At 42.8% G+C, this 17,277-nt stretch overlaps 2 protein-coding genes across 6 annotated transcripts in view; both read right to left on the bottom strand.

The window, feature by feature from the left end:
• The window catches only part of MEIKIN (meiotic kinetochore factor), a 65,903-nt gene extending 59,465 nt beyond the window's left edge, over positions 1-6,438 (bottom strand). The window contains exons 1-4 of the mRNA XM_040974570.1: positions 6,330-6,438; positions 6,067-6,160; positions 5,736-5,823; positions 4,293-4,353 (exon numbers count right to left, since the gene is read on the bottom strand). Coding sequence (XP_040830504.1) covers positions 4,293-4,353; positions 5,736-5,823; positions 6,067-6,160; positions 6,330-6,438 — 352 coding nt within the window. The remainder of the gene's footprint in view (positions 1-4,292; positions 4,354-5,735; positions 5,824-6,066; positions 6,161-6,329) is intronic.
• Positions 6,439-13,522: 7,084 nt separating this feature from the next.
• ACSL6 (acyl-CoA synthetase long chain family member 6) overlaps positions 13,523-17,277 on the bottom strand; it is a 52,431-nt gene continuing 48,676 nt past the window's right edge. For all 5 annotated transcript variants that reach the window (XM_040976445.1, XM_040976472.1, XM_040976465.1 and 2 more), the window contains one exon: positions 13,523-13,969. In XM_040976445.1, coding sequence (XP_040832379.1) covers positions 13,832-13,969 — 138 coding nt within the window. In that variant the 3' untranslated portion in view covers positions 13,523-13,831. The remainder of the gene's footprint in view (positions 13,970-17,277) is intronic.

Here is a 17,277-nt window from a genome sequence, read left to right on the forward strand (position 1 = left end):
CATTGTTTTTACAAAATAAACAAAACCCTTAAAAACACTCAGCTTCAGCCTCCTGACAATACATGCGATGGAAAGTAGATATTTCAAGCCACTGGGTCCTTGCTATTCACACGGGAGACGTGGTTTGAATTCACATTTCCAAGCTTGAGCTTGGCCCAGGCCCAGTTGTTGCATGCATTCAGGAAGGGAATTAGCTCTGCCTGGTTCTATTTCTGTCACTTGTTTCTGCCTCCTTCTCCCTTTCTTTTACTCCCTGCTTCTTAAATATATTTTAAAATTAAAAATTATTTTTGTTGTATTATCTGCATGCTTCAACTTTCTCATTTGGTGTCTACTTCTCATTGTAAATGCTCTCATCACATGTCAGGTAATTCTTAAATGTTCAAAACTGAGGGACTTGCAGGGGTTTTCTCATGACTGAGGCTTAGGAAGAGGCAGGCTTCACTGTAAGATATTTGGACCAAAATTGGGTCATTAATGTCAGAATATAGCTCTTCTCCCTGGGGCAAAGAAGATTACAAAAGAAGAGTTTTCCTAACTCTGGACTAGTGTTATTTGCTTGACGGGGGTCAGGGGCCTAGGGGCTTTGATGACTTGACTTCCATTTCCTCCTCCCGACTCCCACTGCTAGTACTCAGCACAGCACACCTGCCCTGGGCAGCACCTGGAACCTGAGTCCAGTCCCTCTGCTTCAGTGTTTATGGACTGCTAGGGGGTAGCTGCCTGGCCACAGGGTAGCAGAAAAAAAAAATCAAAGTGCATATTTGCAACTTTTCAAGGTGCCTAAAATTCCTATTTTTAATTCTCTACCCTTTCCTTCAGAAATGGATGGTACTTCTGGTTCCTGAAACTATAGCCTGAGCCAGTTTATTTCTTGGTCTGTTGTTACTGTGGGAACCTAGCTTCCAGCATTCTCCTTTCCCTACATAAGTCAATTACAATTCATTCTTCTACCTTCCAGGTTCTCAGATTTTATGGGTTATCTCTTACAGATGAACTATCCTCTCCTCTTCCTGTGGCTTCACACCGTTTTTTATGCTTTAATTGGTACTTCAATGGGGTTTCAGAAGGAGAAGAATGTATATATTCAATCTTGTACATTAAATGTTAAGTCCTAAATTAATTTTTAACATGTTAGAAAATTACTAGATACTGGGACAGTATTAAAATAGTTACATAAATAGAATTTTGGTAGCCACTTAAAATTTAACCATTTACAACATTTTATTATGAGAAAACACATTCTACATTTCAAACATAAGTCACATACCAACTTGAAAATTGTACTAACCAAGAACATTTCTCAAATATTTTTTAAAAACTGCTTTAGAAAATATTGCTTGACTGACGGAATTGTAACTCCTTATGAAGAGTTGTGACATTATGGGAAAAATCAATTGGGGGAGGGAAACAGGGGGGAGGGGAATCCCAGACTATACATAACTGTACAATAAATTTCAAAACTAAAAATTAAAAAAAATACTACCTATTAAATGGTTCATTTTTCTCTAGACAGAGCACAAGCCCCGTTCAACAAGCATTTGCAGCTGTACTGTGCTCTAAGCAGAGGACAGGGAGATAAAAGATACAGCTGACTCCCAGTGACTTTAGCACCAAGAGAAAGAGAAATAAATAGAATTACACTGTGGTTTTCAGTCCTATGATAAAAGTACACAGAATGCCACAGAACTACCAGGATAGAGTAAGTCATTTAAAGAGAGATGAGAGAAAAAGTTTCTAAGCAGAAATGGTTTCTAAACAAGCAAAAAAGGGATAGGAAGGAAAGAAAAGCATTTATCAAGCTCTTTGTATGTTATTGTACATCATATTCAAGAAAATATCCTTCTAGTCTATTTTCTGGATCTGATGTTTAGCTGAATTTATTCTGCTATCAGATTCATTTTTTAAAAATGTGATTCTTGAAATATTTATTCATTCATTCATTTAAGAAATGGAGACAGACAGAAGAGTTGAAACCACAGGCTTAATACTCAGATGGCATATTGTGTTTCTGGCTAGGGATGAAGCCAGGAGCCAGAAATGCAATCCAGGTCTCACATGCACGAGAAGGGAACCCAATACCTGAGCCAGGGTCTGTATTAGCAGGAAGCTAGAGTCAGAAGCAGAGCCAAGTGTTAAAGCCATGTGCTCTGATACGGGATGTGGGAGCCTCAGTGGCTAGGCCAAATGTCTAACCTCTAACCTGTCATTTTTAACTTGCAGGAAATATAATTATTTTTATAGCAATGTGCTATAATATGGATTCAATGATTTCTTGTTCTTAAGGACATAAATTTTTGTTGTTGTTGTTATTGTCTCAGATTTAGTTCTGATTGCTGCATTTGTTGCCGCTTTTCCATGGCATTGGTTCTCTTCAAATGGTTCGTTGCTCAAATGGTTGCCTTATTCCTGTCTGTTTGAGAATCGCTGCTTTAAAGTGAGTAGTGTAGTGTCCAGCATTGTGGTCTAGAGGGTGAAGCCCCTGACTGTGATGCCAACATCCTATACAGGCACCAGTTCATGTCCTAGCTGTTCTACTTTTGATTTAGTGCCCTGCTAATGTGCCTGCAAAAGATGAAGGTGACCCAAGTATTTAGATTCCTATACTCACATGGGAGACCCAGAAGAAACTCCAGGCTCCTGGCTTCAGCCTAGCCTAGCCCTGGCGTTTGTGTCTATGTGGGGAGTTAATCAGCAGATGAAAGATTTCTCTCTGTCTTTCCCTTTCTCCAGCTCTATCTTCTAAAAATAATTAATTAAATAGCTCCTTTATTTTTATTTTAAAAAAGCAGAAAGCATTTTCTATAATGGGCATAAATTCTGAAAAAATAACCTGCTTTTGGAGATTTCAGAAAAGTGATGAGGAGACATTCTGGGAATTTTGTTCCTGATGGGGATGTCCTCCGTTTACTCAGGACTGTGGGTTACACAGAGGCAACATCCTAATAGCATGACTGACTAATTTCCCCACCGGAAGCCTCCTGAATCAATCCCCACTGCGCAGAGCCGCACCACATCCTTATGCTGGAGCTATCAAACCTACCAGTTGGCTGCTGCTTTGACCTTTTTACTCCCTCTGCTATCCTTATCGCAACCTGGAGTCAAGATTCTTCCTCTGCTTCTCAATCCAACCCCAATCATGTCCCGTAGGAGACACCCCTCAATGGATCTCAATGTTGGGAGTAGCTTTATCCTGGCAACATGCATTAGTAGCTACTAGCATTTTCAAGATGAGAAGAAATGGACCAGGTATTTCAAGCGTAGTTCTTAATCCATCACGTGGGCGATCCCACAGGACTGCTTCTACTCTGTTTCAGGTTTTTGCATTTGTTCACTCACCCGTTTAGAGTATCTCTAAAGCCGCTTTTACCTCTGCTGTGGTTTTTCTCTACTCTTGGTATACTCAGCCATCTGATCTTATCTGCTTTTAAGAAGTCCTCTGTATTTTCAAAGCACCGATAACATCATTTTTGTTGTCTTCAAAAAGGACCTCAATTATACCAATAGTAAATGGCTGACTAATTTCTATCTCCAGTCTTCCACATCCAGCTACCCATCTGACAACATTACTTAAACATTTTAAAAGCACTTAGAACTTAATATTAAAACTTGAATCCATGATGTTCCCTTCAAACAAGATTTTTTTCAGTGAATGAAGAAGAAACAGAATCATCCTTGACATTTTCAATTCCTTTATTCTTCCTTTACCATATCCTGTCAGCTTTACTACTTAAAACACCCATTAGGTCTGCCTTTTTCTTTCAACTTTAAATGTAGCCACATCAGGGCAAGGTGCCATTATTTTTCCCGTAACCTATGGTCTCCTAGCTGGTCTATTTGCATCCCCTCCTGCTTCTTTCCCGTCTTTTCCCATGCTATAGCTAAAGAGGTCCTATCATTCCTTTTTTAGAAGATATCAGTGACTTCCTACAGCTCCAAAGATCACTACCTCTGACATGATCTGCAACACCTTTAACAGGCCACCCAATCTTGTATTACAATTACAATACATTCTGTAATCCAGTCATCCTGGCCTTCTGATTCATGGGACCACAATACTCGGTCTTCTGTTAGGGCCTTTGCACACGTTTTACCCTCTGCCCATTTCTTCCTCTTCTCTGTTGGCATAGTTAAATTTCTAATCTTCAGATCTCAGTTCTCATTCTCTCTTGAAAATTTTCCTCACTCCCTCTAAAAAAACCCTAAATTACATTCAAGGGAAAGAACACAAATTCAAGTTTATTTTGGAGAAAGGACAGTAAGCTGACAGAGGTCCCATGTGACAGTCTTACCTGATAATAGTTCACTGTCTGATGAACTAGTATCAACTTGGAGGTCCTCGATTGCTGACTCCTATGTGGAAGAAGAGTCAAACAGATGGCACAGATGATGAGATTAAACATTGTTATATCACTTTGATGTGGCTATTTTGAAAATAAACTAATGTCTACCTTGAGTACTGATTTTATACATATAACAGATTTTTCAGTTTATTATTTAAACATAAAATAATATTTAATATTAAATATAAAATAAATATTAAGATACTATGACTAAAAAAAAGCTAGTATAGTGAATAGGCATTTCATAAAAGGAAACACAAATGGCCAATAATTTGAGGGAAAAGCAGCAATGACTTCCCTAGCCTCAAGGAATGGAAAGCAAAACAACACGCTCCTTCGCAGTAGACGCATCCATATGTCTCTGCCTCAGGTAAGATGGTGTTACTTTGCCATCATGCACTAAAAAAAATGTGTAGAGTCAACCTTTGGCCCACTGTATTTACCTTAGGATAACAAGCTGTGGCACACACACACCCCAAAAAATCCCTTTGTAACACCATCTTTATCAATATCAACAACAGCAAAAACTAAGAAACAATATGAAGTTCCCAATTACTAAAAAATAGTTTTTGAAATTATACTACACCTATCTATAATACAAAATATTATGAGAACACTCAAAATTGTATTTTTAAGACTAATATTAAGAAATATACAGTAAGATAATTTGCTAACTACTTTAAAGGAAAACATTTTTAAAGAAAAAGGAAAAAGTACAAAAATCGGAATAAGCATTTTAAATATTTTTTTGTAGAATATAAGCCATCTACAAGGAATACGTCACACTGTAAAACATGGGAAAACGCTTTGTGTTGAAACTGCTCTACTCAGAAAAACATATTATTGGGGAACATGCAAGTTAAAAATATGGGCCTTGACCATCAAGTTTAATGCTCATCTCAGATGAGTCACAATTTTCAACATCTGAGCTTCTCCAAGTTACTGTTGCACGGCTTCAAAATATCTTACAAAATTCATACTATTAGACACAGGACATCAAGAAGTAACATAGTAAACTGGAATGTCCTGTAGTGTGCTGAGCTCTTCCTCCATGCTTCGAGTGAATGGAAAAATCAAATGGGAAAACGTGAAAATGGCTTTAAAACGCTAAAGTACTAAAAACAAAGCAAAAAAAAAAAAAAACAAAAACGCATAAGTACTACCAAACATAACTCCTGATTAAGTAGTACTTTCGCAGGAAAGTTAGGTAGTAACCTACATTTCTAATACTTGTTCAAGGTATACCCATCCCGATGAATGTACCAGCGCTTATTTATTTAAAAAGCCACTAGAGCCACGCAGGATCTACTGAACGGCGAGCCTGTAATTCCTTCAGGTTCTGCCAGTGGCCACGCCAAGAGGAACCCAGGAGCAGGGGAGTGACGTACGTACCGCAGGCACGGTGGTCTTGGCAGCCAGTGCCTCCTCTCTGGTGGTGCTTTCTCGCAGGCTTTTCTCTCCTGTCACTCTTAAATGACTGCTAAGGAACAACACGGTTAGTCCGCACCCTGTGGACCCAGCGCCCCCGCCTCCGCTCACGCTCCTCCGCCCCGACGACCCGAGTGAACGAGTGAGCCCAGCGCCCTGATCCCAGCGCAAATGCTTCTGGGAGCTTTTCCTCCTACTTGGTCCTCGACTGTCAGGAGGAGGAAAGCCTGACAGAAAATCAGGCTGATGGGGTTCTGAGGAAGCCAGGCTTTGGGGCTTGAGTCCGGCTACCCACCTGGCCAGCCCTGAGCCGCTGCCTCCCGGGGGGCTCCTCTCGGCTCTCTCTGGGATCTTTTGCAAACCACGCGCTTTGCTCCTACCCTTCAGGCCTGAGGGAGGGCGACAGGTGTCAGGACCTCGGTCCTGGAGGCCGGGTCCCCAGCCTCGGGCGGCCAGGGGTGTCCCTGGGCCCAGACGCCCTTCCCACCTCCCTCAGTCCACTACCGGCTCCCCCCTCACAGAGTGGCTTACGCCGGCCGGTCAGCCCTGGGTCAGGACCAGGCGCGGCCTCCATCTTGGCCTGGGCGCCCAAGTCCGATGGTGCTGGGGTTACATTGAGCCTCTGGCCTGCCCGCTTCTTGCGAGTATAGACCCTCAGCGGCCACATCGCCATCCCTCCACCCCACACCCAAGCCTCGAAAGCCTCTGGGCCTCGACGGCCTGGCTCGTCAACTTCTTCAGTAACGGAAAAGGTCAGCGTCCAGACTCGGCCGGCAGAGCAGCCTGGTAAGAACTGTGTGAAGAAGCCCCCAGCTGGTGGACTAGAGCTGTCAGCCTCGCTCCCGCCTTTTTGCCCCGCGTGGTGGGTTCTGGGAAGATGGAGGAACACGGCAGTGGCCCCGCCCCCTGGCGGCGCTGTGCGACCCACGTGGCCGCCGGCTGGCTGCTCAGGTGCAGTCTGTTGCTGAACGCGGGCTTGTCCTCCGCTGCTGATGCCTCTGCCACTCTCCTCATCAACAGTATGTTAGGACGCCTCTGTTAGGGTTTTGGGGCTCCGGGCCCAAAGAGAAGGGGAGTCACTGAAGCCAGCCTCACCCAGTGCCGGAGGATAAAGGAAGGGTCAAGGAATGACCATCTGAAGAACTGGTGTCAGCTCCAGGGCCCCGGTTTGCCGACCAAGCCTTCGCAGGTACTAGGCTCCCAGGGCTTTATTTACCTCCAGCACCTGGAAGGCAACTCATGGGTATCTGCTGTATTCTTGCAGTGGAAGGCAAGGATGCCCCAGCAGCTCCCCTCCTGGTACCTGGGGCTCAACTCTAAGCTCGGCCAGTTGGAGGCACAGAGAAAAGGCCCCCCTCTCTCTTTCCACACAACCCAAGTTGAACCATTCTGGCTACTTCTGACAGACACAGCACACACATAATTCATAACCAACCTCTTGTTCTAAAAAAAAAAAAGTCATATTTTACATTAAAAATGGAAGTAATTATGAAAAACTGATATCCCAATGTGTGTGACTATGTGTATGCTGTGGATAAAATCATTGAGGTTTTTTGGGTTTTATTTAAAATGTGCACACAAAGATAGCATAACTATGACTCAATCCATGGTCACTAAAATCTGAATTTGTGGACAACGAAAGGTAGGCTTGCATCCCAGGTTAGAAATAAAGTGTTTTGAGTCCTGGATTCAGTGTTGGTGGAGCTCCTTGCTACGTGTTAGGCCCTATTATAGCGGATGCTGGAGAGGCAAAGGTGAACCAGAAACTGCTGCCTTTGCAGTCCTTAGTTTAAAAGCCAGGTCCCCTCTCCTAGGCTGCCGTGAAAAAACTTGAAATTCTTAAATGGCCTTTGAGAGGACTGGACCTTGGGTACCTTGGCCTTGGGAGTAGAACAGTGGGAAAAAAAATGAAAATAGTCTAAACCAAAAGCTCACTTACCTTTTGTGGTCCCATTTCTGAGAAGTCTATCTCGCTATGTACTGAACTACAGGCCCAGAATGTCATCAAAGGAAGATTTATGGGGATTCCTGTAAAGGATTTCAGAATAGGACATAAACTTGCACTTCTCTTTAGCCAAGTGTCCTTTTGCGGCTGAGTAAACCACGGTCTGGGGCAGCTCCTGAAGATGCCAGCCAAGACATTTTTTTTTCTATCATGTTCATACTGTTTGCACAGATTATGGATTCCCAGATGACAGGAGTAGTTGGCATAGCTCTCCAGCATGGGCTAGTGTGCTTGTCATGTTCTTGTCCCTCCTAGCTCAGAAATGAGAATGACGTAGACAGAGCCACGAGAGGAACCCGAAGCCCTTGGTGGCAAAGAGAGTAGGGATTAGAGGGAGACTTGGGCTGTTTGAAACTTCATGCTGAGTAAGCGTACTAAAGAGGAAGGAAGTTTACCCTCACGAAACAGTGAAGGGCAGCGATTTCTCAACACAGTCATCTTTCTGTCTTCCCTAATTGGATCGTCAAGGACACAAACAGCAGCACAAACATTCAATGATGTGTGTTACACTACATTTCTTCTGTTGTGCTTCCTGGCTCTTGTACTGCCCCCACTCCTGACCCAGAACTCTGCCACCAGTGTTACAGTTCAACAGATGATGGATTTGACTAGGTTTCAAACAGTCCCTTTCTATGGAAAAACAAATCACAAATTGCAAAGATTTCTGAAGGAAACATTTTGGAAAACAGCCAGTCTGTGGCTTTGGGGCCCGGTAAAGCCCAAAGGAAACCTTTCTGAATGACATTCTCTGCGGTAACCCCATGAGCAACTTCGTGTTGTAACACATAGGCTTCAGGCATCCAACTGAAAAACTGGTGGTGGCTGCTTTTTGTTTAGTCGACAATAGCGGAATCCATCTTGGGGATGGATGGCTGTTCTTTCGGGTGTTGTAGTTTTAGGGCTGTGCAGCATATGAAAAGGGGCTGAGGGACTTTTTCAACAGACATTTCTAGAACATCTATGGACTGCTCCAGCACTGAGGCCAAAACCTCAAGCAGCTCCGTCTGAATGAGGATGGGGACAGAAGAGCCATCAACCAATCGACCATGCAGGAAGCTTCTCAGAGGACAAGATGCTTGAAGCTGAATTTTCAGATGTGAATGGAGTCATCTGATGGGGAGGGAGGGTGTTAAAGGAAGGGCCATTCTAGGAAGGGGAGCTGTGAAGGCATTACAACTCAGGAAAGCGTAACAGTTTTAGCCAATACAAAGGTGTTTGGTATGATTGGAGCCAAAACTCTGTCGGGAAACAGAAGAGATGCTAGTCCTATTGAACCATGGAGTTCCAATGTTATGCAGGAAACCATGGGGAACCTTGCTAAGAAGGAATATTAAACAGGAAAGCAGCATGACTTGATTTTTTAAAAAAGATTTATTTTTATTGGAAAGGCAGATATAAAGAGAGGAGGAGAGACAGAGAAAGATCTTCCGTCTGATGGTTCACTCCCCAAGCGGCCACAATGACTGGAGCTGAGCCAATCTGAAGCCAGGAGCCAGGAGCTCTTCCGTGTCTCCCACGTGGGTACAGGATCCCCAAAGCTTTGGGCCATCCTCAACTACTTTCCAAGGCCACAAGCAGGGCTGCCGGGATTAGAACTGGTGCACATATGGGATCCTGGCACATTCAAAGTGAGGACTTTAGCCATTAGGCTATCACGCGAGGCCCAGAAGGCATGATTTTTAAGAGATGGTACCTATTAAATCTGCAAAGGACTAAAAGACATTACGGAACTACTGTTTTAAAGGCCATTATGGGGGGGCCTGGCATGGTAGCCTAGTGGTTAAATTCTTTGCCTTGCATGTCCTGGAGTCCCATATGGGCACAGGTGTGTGTCCTGGCTGCTCCATTTCCTATCCACCTCCCTGCTTGTGGCCTGGGAAAGCAGTTGAGGATGACCCAAAGCCTTGGGACCCTGCACCTGTGTGGGAGACCCAGAAGAAGCTTCTGGCTTTTGATCAGCTCAGACCTGGACATTGTGTCCACTTGGGGAGTGAACCAGCAGACAGAAGAGCTTCCTCTCTGTCTCTCCTCTCTGTAAATCTTTCTAGTTAAAATAAATGAATCTTAGCCCGGCGCGGTGGCACAGTGGTTAAGGTCCTCGCCTTGCATGCCCGGGATCCCATATGGGCGCCGGTTCTATCCCAGCAGCCCTGCTTCCCTTCCAGCTCCCTGCCTGTGGCCTGGGAAAGTAGTTGAGGACGGCCCAAGGCCTTGGGACCCTGCACCTGCATGGGAGACCCGGAAGAGGCTCCTGGCTTCGGATTGGCATAGTATCGGCCGTTGCGCTCACTTGGGGAGTGAATCGATGGACGGAAGATCTTCCTCTCTGTCTCTCCTCTCTGTATATCTGCCTTTCCAATAAAAAAATAATAATAAAAATAAATCTTTTAAAAAAATGAATCTTTTTTTTTAAGGGCCATTGTGATTAAAAAAAAAAAAAACTTCACCAGCTTTTAAGGGTAAAAGTGATTTAAATCCAGGACACATCTCTTAATAGCAGGAGTTTCAGCACGGCCACTTTGGAGTCTGGGGGATCTTACTACAGATGGAGAGGCCAGGACGGAGAGCATGGGGACACAGACTAGAACAGCTTAATACAATGTTTTCTGAATGCACTGCAAATGGTGACTACCACATACACTGACATCAGGGGACGGTAAATAAACACATGAAATAGTAATTATAAGCAACTATGAGAAATGAAAAAAAAATCTTTTATTTTTTACAAAAGTTTTCATTGCATTTTGTAATTGATATGCATGCTATTGTAACAAAGCAAATGAAAATATAATTACAATTAAGATGCCTTATGCATATTTAAAAGGTAGTATTTTATTCCCCTCAACTTTTAAAAATTGAAAGAATAAGCAATTCTTTAAAAAATATTCATTTTCCCCCATGCAGATGTTGCAGTCATTTAGCAAGGAAAGTTAAGAGAGTCAGCCAAACTAATATTTAGAAGCTATCGCCACTTCATGTACGCCTTTTGTTGCGAGCAGGTTTAGGAATGCATACATTCCAAGCATTTGTCTGTTTCCTCAGTGCTACAGCCATTACTGTGTCCCAACTGGAGTTTCATTTCCTCACGTGAATGCTAATTCTGTTCTTACTGCAGTTAATTGTAGCTTCACCGAAAAGACTAAGTTGCATACTTGAGAGAAAAGCCAGGCTACTAGGATCCTTTTTTCTCCCCATGTAAGTACTTCCTGAAAATAAAAACTGGCAAGAAGTCTTTTCCTGAGATATTAAGAAAGGTTGCAAGTAGTCTGTTCTCATGCAAAAGTACACTTTCACATTCACCTATAGCATTTTGATCTTTAAATAAGTGTATCACATTTGTGCTTTATGCATCTGGGAAATAAAGAAAAATTCCTTTCCTTTTCTGCAAAATATTTATGATTATTCATTCTTTGATGGGCAGTATAATCAAACTAAGTGTTGTTCCCAACACTTGCCAAAATATTGCCTGATTATTAAAAAATCTTAAAGGCAACTTTATTTCTTCCTCAGGCTTGTGATTGTACCTAAATTTAGGATGCAATAATGACTTAGTTATGTGAGGAAGAAACAGTGAATTTAATCCTTAGACTTCTGAATTTGTGAATTACTGATAGGTAGTCTGCATCTGAATGGGAGGTCACAATATTATGCAAAGACTTATTTTTATGGTAAAAAGAAAAAGAATTGATGTGTATTCATATGTACTCATAATATACATAAAATGGTTTATTTATAAAACTGATGATTATTTATACATCTGAAGAAGAAATGAGTACAAAAGCCAATACTTAAGAACATATTTATAATCAAGGGACTAATTTTCTTATAACTCTAGATTGATTAAGATCCAATGCCTTCTCCTATACTTTTTAGAAATACAAACATTTTCCTCCCCACCCCACCCCCAAGTTGGGGAATATAAAGCAAGAATGAATTTTCTGCTTTGCGTAGTACTCCATTTCTCCTTTATTACAAGTCAGGTGGAGTTAATGAGGAACAGACACATGGACAGGCTCTATATGTAGGATGCACTGTTTACTTTCTCAGCACAGCTGTACTAACACATTCATTTGGCCCAAGCTTGATGATTTCCAAAATCAGGAAATCTGGTAGAAATACAGTATCTTTTAAAGGAAAAAAAGAAAAAAATTTAAGTTATTCATGATCAATCATGTCTAACTACTGTGAGGTACAAACAGACTCAAAATAAGTTTTAGAACATTTGCTTATGTTACTGTTCAAAATTCACTTGCAATCAAAGCCAACTGTGAAATTTTAGTCAAGTGGAAAGACAATGAGAAATAGCATTCTTTCCTCCCACTGGAATGGGAAGCTACTTGTCCTTAAAATAGTACAAATATCCAAGTCAGGATACATATTAAATATATCTAAAAAAAAAAAAACCCTAATGCTATACAGATGGGAACTGGGACCCTTGAAATATTTGTTTATTCAGAAATGCCTTTAAAAATTAAAACTTAGTGTGCACAGAATCTGGTCACTCATTAACTGTCAAATCTGCACGTGCGGCAATGGTTCCTTGGAGAGGATATACCCAGGGAATATGTAGAAGATGAGCTGTGTCCAATAAGCTGTGATCCCTTTTGACACATGGAAGTGCATACTCACTGATGCAGACATGTCAGAACTGTGTGCCTGTACATGCCTTAACTCAAAGTACCATGTAGCCTTAATGTCTTCCAGGGAAACAGTGTGAGCAGTGAGAACACACACCTCAGAGAAACACATCGACTGCATATAAATGGCTATCACGCCCCCACAGTCCTGTCCCTCCACAAGAACAATTTCCTAGGAGCCATGCCTTCTGCCAGTGCAGTGTGCAGCCTGGAACTTAGTTGTTAACGGGGATTTAATTACACAAATTTGATAGCATCTATATACAGATTATATCTAATCACATGATGCAAGAAGTGGGTTTTTGCATTTGAATGTAGCAGCATTTAAAGATTTTAATAGGATTATACCCTCGCTAGTATGTCTCTGTAATGAATCTACCTGGTTTCTCTAGGGTCATCTTTAAGAGATTTTTTTCAGTTATGCTGTTGATAAAATTATTTTCTTGGAAAATAACATCCCTCTTTTCCTCACATCTTGCTTTGATGCTCTTACTGAAAGTGAAATTGTTCAGAACCATAGTTGCACTGGATTTCCTGCATGGATATCCTGGGAAGGGAAGATGGGAAGGCCCTGGTAAAAAAATACAGGCATGTTAACTCTGCCTACCCTGAGAAAGAACTCCGAGTTTCTTCTTTCACGTCTTCCCCGTCACAGAAGGGTTCAGGCCCTGCACAGTCAACTCCATCACGGCTGCAAGTCCACGAACATGTGTACACTGGCCTTGATTTGTTTACCATCACTTTTTCTTCTAGGTAGTTTCTGAATGCCTTGATGAACTTAATGACAAATTGTATTGAAAACTCTTTGCAAGTTGTCATATAACATTTATCTTAACGTGGACTCTTATAATCTCATGTCTCATTTTTCTGATTTCATCAAAATCAGAAAGAAACTTTTTTCATGATAGGAATTATAGTTGAAGACTGAAGTTATTTAGGGTCAATAATCATGTTTTAGCATGTTTCTGTATGCCTAGCTTTAAGTCTCACTTAATTATGATTTTGACAATCAGTAATTGAATAAGGGAGTCCACATTGCTTAGATATTTGCTGTTACCTAGTTACTATTCCAAAAATAATTAAATACAATGTCAGTTACTTTTTTTAATGTTTAATATGAGTTTTGTGAACATTGAGAATATATTACTTTTAGTGGTACACAGTTCTTGAGAAAAATGTCTTGATTTTACATTGCCATTTGTGATATTTTTAGCAGCTTGCTACAATGTCATTTTAGGAAAAATAAAGTGTACTCAGTGATGATAGAGAAAATATTGTTAAAGATCTCTTGGGACAGGTAGAGGCTCAGTCATAAAATCAGGTCTTACGCATGTTCAGCTGCGTTGTTTTGACTCTTTCAAGAATAACTATAATATTGCTACACAGTCCATTGTACTGAGAAGACTTTTCCTTGACCTTCATATGGAGATTGTATAAAGCTCTTCTATTTGTTTTTTGAAGTACCCTCTCAGCTCAGGTCTCTTAGCCTTTAGTGTTGGTGTCAGCAGACCATTGTGAACTGAGAACATCTCAGAATGGATGTGGATGGCTTTAACCTAAAAACCAAATACAGAACATAGCTTCAATAGGAATAAAACACAGCATCAAGAGCATACCTGAAACAAAGCAAACATGCAGATGCAGGTAGACACACTGACCTCATACACAGAGTATGCTAAGTCAAAAATACATGAAAAAGTTCAGCTCATTTCACATGGTTAAAGGTCACCTGGTGTACTTTCTTCTCAATCATTTTATCCAGTCAACAGAAACAAATCGGCACTTTCTCTGGGCCAGATACTGACGACACAAAGAATGCTGAATGCCCGTGCCTCAGCAAGTACACAGTGGAATCTAGGAGACCTTGCAGGAAGACACAATCACAAGCAGGGCAGACGAGGGCAAAGGGCACCAACTCCATCAGGGGAGGGGAAATGAGCAGTCAGGGTAGATCCTGCCCTCTGCCCTCCGCCGCCACGTCAGGTGACAGTTACAAAAGTGAGTAGCAGCTAACCAGCAAAGGGGGGGGAAGGGCACTACAAGCAGCGACAACGACGCGTTGGGGAATGAGAAATGGGCAGAGCATGACAATGGAAACCCAAGTATTTTCTTCCTGCTGTCACAAAAAATGTAGGGCAAAGGGGCACACAGAAGGAAGCCGCCAGCTAATAGAGGAGCTCAAACTTGATCTTGAAGACCTCAGAAAGGGACTGAATGTTCCTATACAGGGCAGTGATGGGACTGGATACATTCCTTGGAAAGAGCACTCTGAGGAGAAAAGGGAAGATGATTTTTGAGAAAATTAGGACTGAAAGTAGGACAACTCCTTAGAAGGAACACGTGCATAGTGATAAAGATGAACAAGCTATTCTAAACAGCTGACAGAGAAACTGGCAAGAAGTAGTGTAGAGGGGCAGCCCCAAGGACCTGCAGGTTGCTGCTTTCCACAGCTACAAAGACAAAGGTGCCGTTGAACAGAGAGCTGTAACATCAGGGCAGGACATGATGAGTCCTAGTTTTTGAATGTTACACCATGAATCTTATCAAATCTATTGGAGAGGGACATGGTGGGGTGAGACTTAGCTCCCATACTGCCTCCCACAACGTTTCTTTAACAAGACTCAATGGGGACCAGAAAAGTCAAAGTGACCGGGAACGACCTGGACAGCTCCTCTCCAACCAGGCTCCAGCAGGAAGGGTCACTGTCAGTTCCCTGACATGCTTCCGGTCTGGGCCTGGGCTTAATCCTAAGTAACACCGTCTCCAATAAAGAGCATGTCCTGAGCTGACTGACAACGGGCAACAAGTTCAAAGATTTTGTTGAGATAATACATTTACATCAGGGTTGTGAATCACTATGATACAGACTTCTAAATGAATCCAAAGTATGTGTTAAATACAAATATGCATTTACTTCTTTTAATACATTGCTGACATTTATTGACCAACTGCTATGTGTCAAGCATTGCCATAGGCAGCAGACAAAAAACCTGCCCAATTACATGAGATGCGCGGTATGACCACTAGGCGGCGAACACGGCCAGCGTCACCCGTGCCTGGAAGTCAGTTGCTTTCCCATCACTGAATCTCCACTTGCCTGCTCATAGGACCCACACTTGGTTTGGAGACAAATGGTCCACCTGAGTCATGAAAATCCTCTTCTCTGATTTCCCAGATCCCACCCCTAGCACCTCATCCTCCACTACCCTGCAGCTGTAAGTCATGTGATCCAGACCTGGCTAGTGAGAAAGAGAAGGCTTTACCTGTCTACGGCTATACCACCCCGAACGCATCTGATCTCAGAAGCTAAGCAGGATTGGGGCTGGTTATTACTTGGCCGGGAGAAGGTTTTGCTTTACTAATAAAACATCCAGGCACAATTATCTCCATTCATACTCCCTTTTCTTTCCTTGGCTCACCTATCTTTTAGCTTATTACATGGGAGGAGCAGGGATGTGCTTAAGAAATGAACTCAAGTTTCTATTAACTTCCTGGCTTGGGAGTCATTGAAAATGGATGCCCAGTTGAAGTCATTAGACATGCTTTAGTCAAATAAAGCTAGTAAGCCGGGGATGGGGATATGAACTGAGAGGAGGCAGGTACTCAGCAGGTGGTGAGATGTGTGAAGGCAGGATCGGGGTTATGGTACAGCACGTTAGGCCCCCTGCTTGCAACACTGGCATCCTTTAGGAGTGCTACTTTAAGTCCAAGCTGATCCACTTCTGACCCAGTTCCCTGCTCAATGTTCCTGGGAAAGCATCAGGAGATGGCCCAAGTCCTTGAGCCTTTGCACCCATGTGGGAGACCTGCAGGGAGTTGCAGGCCCTCAGCCGCACACGGGCCCAGCCCTAGGCAGTGTGGCCACTTGGGGAGTGAATCAGAGGATTCTCTCCCACCCCATTCCCACCCCCTGTCTCTTTCTCGCTCTGCCTTTCAGATAAATAAGTAAATATTAAAAAAAAGAAAAAGCTATTTGCCACAGCCTTTGTAGTCTAGTATTACTGCGGCTGAAGCACGTGGAACAAAAGAATAGCAGGGCCTGGTCGAGTTGCCTGGAGAGGGAGTTTAGATCTGATTATTTCAATGATTTTTAAGCACTGAGAAAGAGAACCAGATGGCTCTTTGGAAAAGATGACTTGTGAGGAAGGAAGTTAAGTGGGGCAAGAGTAGAAGCCGGAAGATCAGCAGACAGGCGAGATTGCGAATGATTCCAGCAATGAAGCTAGCTCTTGGCAACTGGTCGGGTAAGTGGTAAGGAAAGGCAGATATTTAAGGGTCTAGGTTTCTGCGTGAGCACATTTGAAGATGTCCCAAACTTGGGGAGGAACAGACATAGCCTGGAGAGGTGCGAGGATTAGGCATTCAGACACAGTCCGAGATCCTTCTAGACACGGAGGGCAGAGGTGTGTCCTGGCCTTGAGGCAGAGAAAGAGCCATGTGAGTAGCAGAATGAGCGGCTACTGTCAGATGCTGCTGTCACATGAGAGCTGCTTATAAAAATTGAGAACAGCATCCAGAAATAACTGACAGCAAAGAAACCAATGTATGTAAGTTGTTACAGAAATTCAGTATGCTGGTGACTGCTTCCAACAACTCCGACACTGACAGCCTGGCGTGTCTGCCGGGGAGCATGCTGACAGAGGAGTCTGCTAAGAACCTCTTCACAACACTCGAGAACTTGATACAAAAAGAAGATCCCTGGGCCCAGGACAGTAGCCTAGTGGCTAAAGTCCTTGCCTGGCATGCTTGGGGATCCCATAAGGGCACCGGTTTATATCCCAGCTGCTCCACTTCCCTTCCAATTCCCTGCTTTTGATCTGGGAAAGCAGCTGAGGACAGCCAAATGCTTTGGGACCCTGCACCA

The sequence above is a fragment of the Ochotona curzoniae genome, unplaced genomic scaffold (assembly GCF_017591425.1).
Source record: "Ochotona curzoniae isolate NIBS_2020 unplaced genomic scaffold, NIBS_Ocur_1.0 contig_1, whole genome shotgun sequence".
Taxonomy (NCBI): Eukaryota; Metazoa; Chordata; class Mammalia; order Lagomorpha; family Ochotonidae; genus Ochotona; species Ochotona curzoniae.